Below are 12,715 nucleotides of genomic sequence, written 5' to 3'. Positions count from 1 at the left end.
CAGCATCAGAGGGACCATCCTCAGCACAGCACCACGACCAGCCCTTGAGTCCTGGCGCAGTAAGTATGACCCCAAGGGACAACGCAGAGCTCCTGTGGTAGGAGCCCCACTCCTGGGCTGCTGACAAACACCGCTGTTAGGAGCTAACACTCGGGTGATGCAAGAACACCAGCAAGACACCACTTTGCTATTGCTGACAGTGACTGAAATATATCTTATGCTGCAGTTATCTAAGGGCATCAATGTGGGAAAATTTATTTTCATACAGAGCACAATTCTGATTGCTGAAAACAAAAAACCCATCTGTTGTCAAATTAATTTAAAGGGATTCCTTGTTTGGATAAAAAATTATTTGTGAGCCTATATGTTTATCAGCTTGGGCCTTAAATGATACGAATTTCTCTGGAAATATATTTTAATGAACAGTATAACAATGATACAGTATGTTGTCTTTTTTTTTTAAGTAGGTACTATTTTCTACTCCACTGATTCCAGTTCCCCAGGTTTGCAGAAAACCTCGTGTCTCGCAGAGGAGTTGTAGAGCTCCATGCCGGGTACTCGGCTCTGGCTGTGTGCACACACACCCCACCAGCATCTTCCCGACGCAGCTACCCGTATGCCTACACGTTTGGAAAGAGAATAGGACACAATTCCCCTTTCTGTTATTTCATGCCACGGAATCCCGACTACTAGTTGAAAAACTATTTCCCATAAAAATGTAAGTATTTTTCCAAGGAAATCTGATGCTTTCTAAAAAAAAAATATTTCTCAAAAACGTAAACTCTAGTTTTAGCCAAAAGCATGAGACCAGCCTTAGGTGTAGCATTCAGACTGGTACTATAAGACAATCACAGAAGTTATAACCAGTTGTGCTTGGTTATTTACAGTGGAAGCCACGCTGCAATTCTCTCCTTTGATCTGTTTGTTGGCTGCAGGATTACATTTCTAAACCCTGCTTTTTAATCACTGTAAACATCAGAGCTGAAGAATTTGGTGGAGAGAAAATTGGCTCCTTCTTTGTGGTTTTGATCAGACCGGGCTTTTGATGCCTTCTCTTTTCCAGTTTCAGTGCCCAAGCTTTATGAGCAACACCACCCCGCAGCCTCACATTCTGGGATCTGCACATGCACTGTGCTTCTTTGCCTACATCTCCCTTCCCGGAACGGATACACCCCCCGGGGGTGACACCGTCCCCAGCTGAAGTGGGGCAGGGTGCCACACAGACACATCATCCTGCGATGAACATCGATACGCCACACTGTCACTTGATCTCTGAGAGGCAGCTTCCCTCACAAGGAAGGCTGGAAACTCACACTTTGCTTTCTCCAAGGGACCCTCGTCCATGCGTTTCTCTCTGCAGCACTGGCAAACCTCTGAAGGCAAGGCACCTGGTGGGACTCCATGAAAGACGTCCCAGCACCATGGAGCAGAGCAGATGTGCCCGAGCTACCTTTGAAGGAGATAACTGGGGTATAGTAGCAGTCTTTCTGCCACAGGATGGAGCTCAGTGCAGGCTGCAAAGCATTTGTAGGAAGCTGGATAAATACTCAAGCATCTCTCTGTCACTGATGTCCATACTGCTGCTTCTTGATTGCTATCAGCACCCATGCCAGCGGCTCAAAAAACCTCATTTAGGTAGGTCTGAATCCCACTGCAGAGCCTGCGCTATCCGTATGCCTCCAGGTAGATAAACTCCAAAGTGACTCAAAAAAAAATCAGGTAGGTGAAGGTCTTGATCATGTCTGAAAAAGTACAATACAAAAAAGCGGGGGGAAAAAAAGAACCAGCTTTTGTAAAAAGTGAGCATGTGAACTCTGTGGCTTCGATTTTGTCCCACTTACTCTGTTCACCATCTCCACAAAGCGTTTCTCGCATAGAAGTGTATTTTTAACAATGCTGAAAAGAACCTGCCAGAATTGGAAGCTCACGCTACTTTTACCCCGGATAAATGGGACACAAATGTCACGTAAGAGGTTAAACCTCTTTTTAAACCAAGAATGGGAAAATAAGTATTAATGAGGCTGATCTTCCTGACTGTGAAATCTCACTGAATATCAATATTTAACAAGAGAAATCATCAAGAGTTCTCCTTCTACCCGAGTACAATGCACAACCAGAAACTGCTTTACTGAAGGAGTTAAAGTTTTCTGCAATAATGCAACAAATCACTCTAAGCAACAAACAGCACATTCTGTGGCGGTTTCCCCACAAACTTCAATCTATGGGGAAAAAAAAAATCGTGATTTATTATATAGCATTTGGACAGTTGCGAAAGAAAATTTGCCAAAGATCAGAATAATCAACTCTTTCACCCAAGCAGTTTTTTTATGGAAGAAAAAAGCACAGAATGGGTCTGAGCAAAATAAATAAAAATTCCACACTTTTAACCAACAGAACCTTTTGCGTCATTCAGAAATATTTACAGACATCCAGAATCTTATCATCAAAAAGACACTCTGGCCTTTAAAATTACAACTTTTTCTTATATTTTTGTTTACTGATGGCCTTTAAACTAGTGGGTATCCCTAACTTGTGGCATCTCTTCATGCCGTGTTTGTCAAATGTAGGAATTTTTAAAGCTGCGCCTTGCTATTTTTTCCATTCCCTTGAAACATCTCTCTTTTGCTAAGCTGTGAATTTTAAAGATAGCAGAACACCATCTACTTGCAGCATCCATCACATGAGTCACTAGTGCCCCAAACTCCAGTTTTCATGGATTGAAAGGGTCGCTAGTGCCCATATTAACCAGGAAAGGGCTAGCTGTTTTAATACAACTAAATACAGCCGGGAAGAGGGCTGCAAATAGAAACATACATTAGCCATTCATAGAATACAAGTATACATATACAAGCCTCTCTCAGAGCCCAGTAAAGGTATTAGCGTAGCATCCCTGTTCCACTTGCCTATTTAATTATCACACAATGAAGGCCACTGAATTTCCCGGCAAAAGGTGTTGCGTACTTTGGACAAAAAAGAAAGGAGAAAAGAAGTTGCTTTTAAGTGCAATCCAAAAAAATAACTCCTTGGCTAAATGGCACCTTTAATAAAGATGTTTCCAGTGTTTGTTTATTTATCAAAACACAGTGTTTCTCTCGGGTGTTTTGATTTTTGTTTCTGTGCACAAGAAGGAGGGGAAAAATGGGCTTTACTAAGCAAGTCTTTCAGTAAGACACCAGATGATGGATAGTCAAACACAGAGTCTCCTGTAAACACAGAGGGAACCAAAAGGTATGAACTGACTCATAATTGTGTCAACACAGGTTGCAGACCCTTGGTTTATTTCAGCCTTCCTGTTTTTCACAGATTTCTTTTCACACTACGCTATTTTTTTAAGACACAGACGCTTTTCAGTACACCTTAGTGGGGTGCAAAGGCACACACGTTTTGACACCAAAATGTGGGCATCTACACACACATGTAGGCTGTATTGCCACGATCACAACAGCAGTGTTTTCCATCAATGGCTTACAGCTGCATTAAACTGATCCGTGCCCTTCTTCAGAGCAGTCCATGCCCACTCTAAATCAAAAGGTCCGTCCCATCCCTGCCTCCAGCTTTTCCACGGAGGCTCTTGGGAAGCATCCAGGAAAGAGGAGTACAACAAAACCTCAACAGCCTAGTCCTCCAGTTCATGCAACCCTCTAAGACTCAGTGTGATTTTTTTTCTTTAACATGTGGCAAAGTGGCAAGACTGTGTCTGACCAAAAGTGCTGGGAGGCTGACAGACAGCAAAGAGGTCTGTGATGAGCAAAACCTACCAGTATTTGTCTTGGTCTCCAAACACATTGAATTGAGGTTGTAGCCTTTTCCTTGTATAAAGTTGTTCTTCTCTGCCGGTTGCCATAGAGATGGGAGGAAAAAGCCTCTCTGGGGTCTTTATTTCATTATCAAATTTGATTGGCGCTGACCGATGGGTTAAGAAGTTGTTAGGGGAGGGACTGACGGCAGCTGGATCCCCTGCAAGTCATAGAGCAGTTCAGCTGACTGACCGGTGGTTCAGGGCTATGTCAGTACATTCCCTCACAAAATCACCTTCAGAGACACCTTGTCACCTGAAATCCTGAGATTCTTATAAAGGGCTTGCAGAAAATAACCAATGGAGATGAGTTAAAGCCAAGGGAGTTGTTCTTCCTCAGCAGAGATAATAAAAGGAGTGATTTAAGGCCAGACCGCAATGATCGGTAACTTGGCCTGGGATGTCCATGAGCCGCACTGAGCCCAGTGCAGTGGATCAATGGATCTGCACGTGCAACAGATCCATCCTGAGCACGTTGGATCAACCACAGATGTGCAAATGACTTAATGCTATAGACCCAGAGAGTATGGCTTATCCAAGGTGTGTCAGACCCCCTGTATGAGCAAGGAGAAACTTATAAACAGTGACTGTTTGTCCGGGACGTTTCAACCTCAGCTAGATTAACTGAAAAATGGTAGAGCCAGAAAGGACAGATGACCTTACTCAGGCTGAGCAGTGCCTCATCCCTTGTGCAATCACATCCAGCTCAGTGGGAAAACTACTCAATAAAAATCAGACTCTCAGAACAAGGATTTGGACCTTCTTTCCCATTGTGTAAAAGCCAGTTGCTAGAATTCCCAGTCAACAGTAATTTCTGCAGTGAAGCCAAATCCACCAAGAGCATCACAAGGGCTCTTGCCCTTTACTTCCCCAATTCATTCACAAAAAAAAATTCAAAACAAATTACATCTAGGACAAAGCTGACACACACAAAAAAAGCCAGAAACAGCATTTCAGAAGCAAATCATTGGCACAATTGATTTTTTTATGACTACTCATTTCAGAATGTGACACCTTTGTAAAGAGCAAGCATTTTATCTGGTGCCATTTTCCCCTATATGAACCAAGATTGATGGAACAACAGAGGTAATTCCCTATGGAAATTACAATATAGTAGGTCAGATTTGCTTCCAGCAGGTTCTGTTCCTTCAGAAATTGTTCCAGGCTTTGTATGGCTGTAGAGTGGCCATAAACTGGGAAAACCCACTCTCTTTTCCTCCTGCCTCCCCCTCCTTTCTTTACCTCCTCTTAGCTCTACAGCAGAAGATGAGGGAAGGAAAATTTACTGAAGGAGACCATGAAAAGAGTTTCAAAACATTCCACATATTTTCTCTGCATAAACATGCTGTGAATTTTGAATGTATATAGTGCCAGGGCACTGTCAGTCAGACCCCAGGAGTTCGCCCAAGTCAGACAAATTATGCTGCCCGCTATCTCAGTTGTTACAGTTTCTTGCCTTTCATTCATTTATTGCCAGTGGCTGGATTTTATGTCAGTGTAGGGGAGAAAAGGAGCCTCAATTGCTGAAGTTAACCTCTTGTGGCGAGATCAGTAATAGTGGGCTTTCCAGTGGAGAATTCACAAGGAGATAGCTGTTAGCCTTGTTTGCCAAGGCAGCAGTCAAAAGAATGATGAATTTTGGCAGGTATGAGGAGGAAGAATGCTGTGTTATGGAAATGCCCACCGCAAGCTCCCTCCCAAATCTGCAGTGTTTGGCCCATATCGATAAAACAAAGTTAAAAAAAAATTTGACACGCACTGTAAAAAACTACATGAAGTAGTGTTGTCGTTTGAATAGAGGATGGCACTGCTGAGCAAACCTGCCTGGCAGAGGGCAGCGGCTACCACTTCAAACATCATATCTAGAGTATAATTAATATTAACCTTCAACTACCTCAGCAATCTCTCTGCTTTCATCAAGTCTCACTTCCTCTCTGATAAAGAGCTACCTATTACATGGGAATGCCGGATGTGATGAGGGGATTAATTTCTGAATGTCGTTTCACAGCCACATTGGCCCTGGGAGGTACCAAGTCAAAGCACCTGCCCCATATACCAGGTACTAACGATGAAGTCCCTTTAGCTTCTAGAGCTCAGGCACGCAAAGCAAAGGGCCTGGCCACTGCTAGCCCCAAGCCCGGTCTTGCAAGTACATTATGCCAGTCCCTCCTGCCTAATCCCTTTAAGAACCAGGGAGAGTTGAGTTTGCACGGCAGCATCATGGGAGGTATATGCATCGCATGCCCATCTCTAAACTGATTCCATTTAATGATGAGTACCTTTAATGCTGTTCTGCTGCACCAGTTTTGATAACACATTTTATTTATGCAATATTTCCAAAGAAGGGAAAAGCTCTTACCTATTGTTCTTCGGAGATCTTCACATTGGCTAATGTGAGGGAATTTCAAGATTTCCTTCCACTTTTTGCTTTTGCCTTTGCGTTTCCCTCCACCCCCTGCAGAGAAAGAAATATCAGGATTAGATTGCTTTGGAGACTATGCCCAATCCAGAGTTTACCATCCCAGTCACAGCTTTCATGGATATCATTAATAATTAAAGCTGAGATACGGTGGGTAGATGTATAGATCAAGTCCGAGCTTGTCTGAGCTGAAACAGACCAAAGAGGTGGCATCTGGCAGAAGATCAGCTTGCTAAAATTTGGGAGTTCAGGCTTGTGGCCCACCAGGTCCAGTTCTGGTGACAGTGCTGAACTTATAAGCATCTCCAACATCATCTCTGCCCCAACTGACAGCCATTTCATGCAAGTCAAAGGAATCTGCAAAATTACAGCTCACATCTTTTCAACCTGGATCTCCCCCTTCTGGTTCTGGGACGTGCCCCGATTCCATCTGAAAAGAAGTGGTAGAAACTGAAGACCAAAATTCAATTCTCACAATCCATCCCTCACAATACCTATACCAACAATATGGCATTACCGCTGATGTTACACACTCTGGTCACTACTGCTTCCACAGGAGGAGAACAGGGGGAGAAAAATTAATGTAATATCCTCATGAAAAGAAATCTCTTTTTGGTTCTTTTTCCCCCTTCTCACTCTTCCCTAAGTTTTCTTGAACTGAACTGTCCTCAAGGTGAATGACCTAGCTGTCTTCCTCCAGCTCTGGCAGGACCAGTCCAAGACCCTCAGCCGCTCCACATTGATGAATTTCCCTCATCAACGTTCCTTCACAAATACCCTGCTGGAGGCATCACTGGCATCTCTAAGTGCCACATCTGAGCTTATCCAGCCAAGCTACCTGCTCTGGGTGTTACTCTTTCATGCTGCCCACACTTGCCTTGTCTCCCCTTCCCTCCACTCCACCTCCCCGTCTCTTTTCCCCTCTCTCCTCGTCCTCTGGTTTCTCAGTTCTTCTCCTTCGTCACTCACAGGTGTCCCTTTCTGCTTTGTCAACAGTGCAGCAAAACCAAACGTGACTCACCTTCATATATTTTTAAAGGAATCTTCAAAATCTACTAGCTTGATTTGGACCTTTCTATTGCTGTTCCCAAATCAGAGAAACCCAACCACATTCTCCAGCTCAAGGATACTTTTCCCTGTTCTTTTAAAACTTGTGATATTTGCTTCCCTGCTTTAATAGCTCAGAACCCCAACAAGGTTGGGATGGGAGACTTGGGCACCAACACAGCTGTCACTAGAGCACCACAGCTCTGAGGGTCTTGTCTGCTGCTCTTTGCTTGCAAGGGGGATGCTTTCTGCACTGGGCTCTGACCAGCAAAGGTGGCATTTCCAGCATATCTCCCTTTGCTCCTTGCTGGGGTCACTAGATGACGCAGTGCCTATGGAGCTCCCTCAGCCCAAGCAGCCTAATGCAGGCTGATGTGATGTGTGTGCTCCCCCCGCAGCGTCTGCTAGATGGGCACTCGGATCTGAATCCGCTCAGCTTAAGAGGAAGTTTTTAGATTTATCTTGTCTTTTTTTTTTACCTGTCATCGGGTACTTTTTTACTCCAGCCCTCCCCCGGGTTTCTCTTTTATGCCTCCACACTTTTGATGATGCCACATCGGCATTACTGCAGAGGGCAGGAGGTGTGGTGTGGTGCTGGGGGATTCATTCCCGGTTCGTGTGTGTGCCCGTCCTGCATGGAGAGGCTGCACAGCCACCGGAGAAAGAGTATCCCTCCAGACACAAAAGCCCAGATGCAGACTGAGATTCTCTGAGTTGCTGTATTTACTGCAAGTCAGTCCCTGCACACAAAATCTGATTCACTTGAGTCTATTCTACATGCGCTGGCACGTCGAATGACTAATTCAGAGCTGAGTTAATTCTATAGAGGGGCTGGTAGAGTCACAATTGCAGATGGAGGGTGTATTGGGTACTACATGAGTTTGCAGGCTAAATTAGGAGAGCATTGACTCAAAAGGTAGCAGACCATTACAGAGAAAACACGAGCCTTGGAAAAAATTGTGAAGCGTTGCTCTCTGTGGGGCATTTCTGATCACACCTTCAGGACAGGGGTGTTTCTTCAGCATCTCAACTTTTATTCCTTCGCTTTTGGTGACCAATAGTTTTGTCATTGCAGAGCTTGCCTCGAATTATTTTAAACTCCTTATTGACAGGATTTATTGTCTGTCTATGTTATGCAATGGAGCGCAGAGATATCTGCCCTAGCCATGAAGGAACTAGCTTATTTAGACTACCAGGAGTACAGCTACGCTACCCTTTCCAGGAATTAGTCTCTGGCAAAGCACAGAGAGCTGCGACGACCTCCACGCTATGCTGTATTATGCAACGCAAATGTACCCTTTGGGTCTATGATGAACTCTTCCACCTCCCCTCTTCAGTGCATCCCAAACACTGCTGCTAAAGTCATTTCCTCTCCCATCCCTCCAGCCACAGTATCGGAGAGTCTGTCTTGATCTCTTGCAGCATACGACAGCTGGTCTTGCATGCTGAAAGTCTTAGGTATGCTAAAGGTGCTGAGAAGCGTTTTGTGGGGTGGAATGGGCACTGTGATGGTTCGTTCACCCTCTCTCCTGGAGCTCGCAGCTCTGCTGTGGTCACCAATGACTGCAGGGGTTGGATTCAACAACCCAAAGGGTCCTCCATTGGCTTTTGCCTCCCTGAAAGCCCACTCCTGCAATCCTGCACAGCTGCTCCTGCTTGCCAGGCTCCCATCTCCACTCACCCCTCTCCTTCTCTCCCAGCAGCCTTCCTGCACACTCCTTGGTGCTCCTGCCCTTATACCTCACCAAACTGCACTTAGACGTCTCTGCCCCCTCCCTTCACACGCTCCTCTGGGGAATGATCCTTCCTTCAGGAATTCCCATTTCCTTCTCTTTGCCAGTCATTCTCTTTGGCTGCATTTTCTTCCCTGAACTATTGCTTCACGGTTTTCCTCACACTCATTTATCTTGTAAACTTCGAGTTCTATGCCTTAATGTCAAACCTCCATGGGAATTAAATGAATTCAGTATATATTGACTAGCCCTGGGGGAGGGATGGGAAGCAAGGGGAGGGCAAGGAGGGACGAAAACAGCTGGGCTGGTGTTGCAGCAGAATCATCCCCCTTTGCGAGCCACAGGGTTCGAATCTGGCTTTCTGGATCCCCTCCTCAGGCTGCCAGCTCCCAGAGCAGCTCATCCCACCTCCACTTACAAACATGTGCCTCTCCCACTGCAGACCCACCCTGCTCTGTAAGGGGGCAGGCAGGAGCTCTCTGCTTAAGGTACAAGCAGGCACTGCAGGCAGCTGCTTGGGCAGTGGTGCCTGCTAGAACAGGATTTCCAATCATTTCTGGACACAGGAGGCAGCAGGAGTAAGCCAGATGAAAGCATCCTTTAGGCTGCATCTGCTCAACACTGGTACACCTTCACCCACTGAAGGTCTACCCACTGGGCAAAGCACTGGAGATTTCAGAGCACACCTGCTTCCCCAGCCACCTTTACTAAAGCCCTCACAAAATGGTTGCATCTTTAGCAGCATCAAACTGTGCAGAGCATTGCAAAATAGCCCTTTGCTCTAAATGACAGCTCTGAGATTTGTCCAGAGATGAAATGATTCTGCGAAGCTGGGCCAGAATGTTTTTCAAATCCATTTGATGTAAAATATATATTGATATATTTACATTGGATGATGTATTTCTGACATTAAATTTCCATCAAAACTGGAGAAGGGCTCTGCGGTCCCCTGTTACAACCGTGATCGATACAGCCAGCGTGCTGCTTCTCTTTTGTGGCCATCCTCCAAAAATAAGCAGCCTTGCCTGATGAATCATTTGCTCTTAGCTGAGCGTGAAGTAGCGTTACTGTTTTGCCTGTGACGTCTTTATGTTAAAGATTCTGATCAACCGCTTTAATCGACCTGACCTTTCCGCTCTCAGCTTTTCTTGTGGAGCCAGCAGTGTTTGCTGGCTCCAAACGTTAATTCTAGGGGGTCTGAAGGACATAATGCAGTGAGACAGCTGAGACAGGATAAATTGTCTAGCAGAGCTAAAAGCTAAAAGGGGAGGTTGCTCTGAATAGGTCAGTAATTGTGCAGGTTGCAAAGGGAAGCTTTTCACACATCGCCTTGATTGCTGCCTTTGCACTGTCTATTCTGGACAGGAGGATTTGCAATCTTCAAGGCAGCTTCTCAGAGCAAGACTTGACAGATGTGCCATGTTTTAGATGTCAGTTCCATCACATGGTGTTGGAGGGTCTGACTGCTTTAAAATCTTGGTTTGCTGATGATGACAAAAGGTGAGCTCCCAGCAACAGTGTGAAATCTCAGCTCCACTCCCGTGCATGAACTTAACAACTCAGCATTTGCAAACCGAGGACTGAAGCTAACTCTAACATGTCAACCAGTCCTACAGGAAACAAAAGCATTTGCTCTACATCCTACCTACTGAAAAATACATGGCATTTTTCATATCATCTTGTGATTTGGGATGGCAATCTATCTCTGATCTCCACCTTCAACGACAGAGACATAACCAGAGGCACACATGTAAAACATTTGCAGGCAGGAGCTACCCTTAGCCTAAGGTGCCTATTTTTTTTTGCATCCATTATTCAGGATATACTTACTCTCCTAACACCCAGAGGAGGCAGGAAAGTACCTGCACATTGTTAACTCAGTGAGATATTAAGTGGCTTGTTCAAAATGACATGAGCAAGGAGACACAGCAAGGAGCTGAAGCTCAACAGCCTTGAGCCTGTTAATTCTGCTAACGACAGGATCAAGCCATGCTCCTGCTCAGCTGATTAAAGATATTTCATAACACAGAGTTAAACATAATGATGGGTCAATTCATCCCAGCATCATGCCTGTAGCATATTCCCTTCGTGCTTCATGCCACCATGCAGGGCGGTTTTTAAGCATGGCTAAGCTGGCTTCGTACTTGTGCTGTTCTCGCCCAAGTTGATGAGCCTGCATCACATCCCATGCTTCCAGGGCTGGCTAACCCAAGACGGCCAAACACTTCATTGCCTTCAACTGCATTATCTGCAATCTAGTTAATCCACAATTTAGGTAAACTCTCCACAGATCACTGAAGGACGACAACAGTTTGTGTCTTCCATTTCGCAACAGTAGCTAGGCTCTCATCCAAGTCCTTCCCAACAAGAGCATGGAGCTCTGTATGCCCTGATTGCAAGGCCTTGATTACACAGCACGTGAAAGCAGTGAAACAAATTCCAAAAAATATTTGAAGTCCAACCATCATGGTTAGTATCCTGTTTCCACTCAAAAGAAGTTTACATTTCTTCTCCTCTTCCTCTTGCCAGCCTTCCTTTACTCACTCTCCCATCAAAGCGTATGCAGCTATATGGTATTTATGGAATTGCCATATTAGATTAAGCAAATGGTCTGTCTAGTACAGGACAGACGACAGGCAGCTTCAGAGGAAGATCTTAGAAAGCTGTTCTAAAGTATTTGGAAATCAGGAACTTTTTCCATACGCTATTAATTAGATACGGCTAACAAAGCATGAAGGTATATTACTTAAAAAAAATTCTTTTTCTTTTTTAAAATCTATGCTATTTAAATTTAGGCTGTTCTTATGCTCCTGGTAAATGCCCTGGACTGTTGAATGCCCTTTTGCCTCACGTGGGTGTGAGTCCCAGAGATTAATTGCTTATTTGTGAAGGAAAAAAACACCAATTTTAAACTGCTTATTTTCCTGGAGTGTCTCTTCCTAATGAGATGGCATGAATAAAACTTACCAGCCCATCATTTTCCCCTAAGCATTTTTCATATCTAAAACATCTAGCCTCTAAGGCTAACCATTCCACCCTTCTTAGACCTGCTTCATGAAGAAGTTCACTCAGGTTCACCGTTCTTCTTTTGTATTAGTCCCATGTACACTTAGCTGTAGTAGCAAATAAAAACGGTTCTTTTCCAAAGAATGGAAGACACTGCTTGCTCTCTGCCCTTCATTCTGCTCTTCTCATCTGGGAGAGCAGAAAAAAACACAGGAACCCTGTTTTATCCTTACAAGGTCTTAGATGATACTCCTGACTAACTTGTGCTTAAAACAAGCACAAGACCATCAGGAACCTCTTTACGAATCCTCTTCTATGTCACCCCAAGGAAAAGGAGCAGAGTAGGAGGGCTGGATTTTCAAAAGGAGGTAGGTGTCCATCATCCACTGGGACGCAATGCCTCTGCAAACCAGTCTTTAGAGGCTTTCGTTTATAAGATACAACAAAAAGGCCACAACTTGCCCACAAAAGAGAATCACGTTACATAGCTCAAGTTCTTTTCGAAGCTAATCTGTCTTTATCTCCTGCAGCCTTTTCTGATGAACGTGACTCTCTGAATAGTCATAGACCATGATAACGGTTTTGTGCCCATCTTCCCTGCTGTCACGGCATGTTTGCACATAAATCATCTGGATGATGCTACAAATACATAAGCCTGACAACCGCTGTGTAAACCATCCCATTGCTTTTTGGAAATGAACAGCAGATGTATTT

The 12,715-nt window shown here is 44.6% G+C and overlaps 1 protein-coding gene across 2 annotated transcripts in view; it reads right to left on the bottom strand.

The window, feature by feature from the left end:
* GRK5 (G protein-coupled receptor kinase 5) overlaps positions 1–12,715 on the bottom strand; it is a 171,569-nt gene that overhangs the window by 94,567 nt on the left and 64,287 nt on the right. For both annotated transcript variants that reach the window (XM_074590095.1, XM_074590096.1), the window contains exon 2: positions 6,156–6,251. In XM_074590095.1, coding sequence (XP_074446196.1) covers positions 6,156–6,251 — 96 coding nt within the window. The remainder of the gene's footprint in view (positions 1–6,155; positions 6,252–12,715) is intronic.

This window comes from Larus michahellis, chromosome 6 (assembly GCF_964199755.1).
Source record: "Larus michahellis chromosome 6, bLarMic1.1, whole genome shotgun sequence".
NCBI classification, from domain to species: Eukaryota; Metazoa; Chordata; class Aves; order Charadriiformes; family Laridae; genus Larus; species Larus michahellis.
This window is presented reverse-complemented; position numbering and strand designations above follow the sequence as displayed.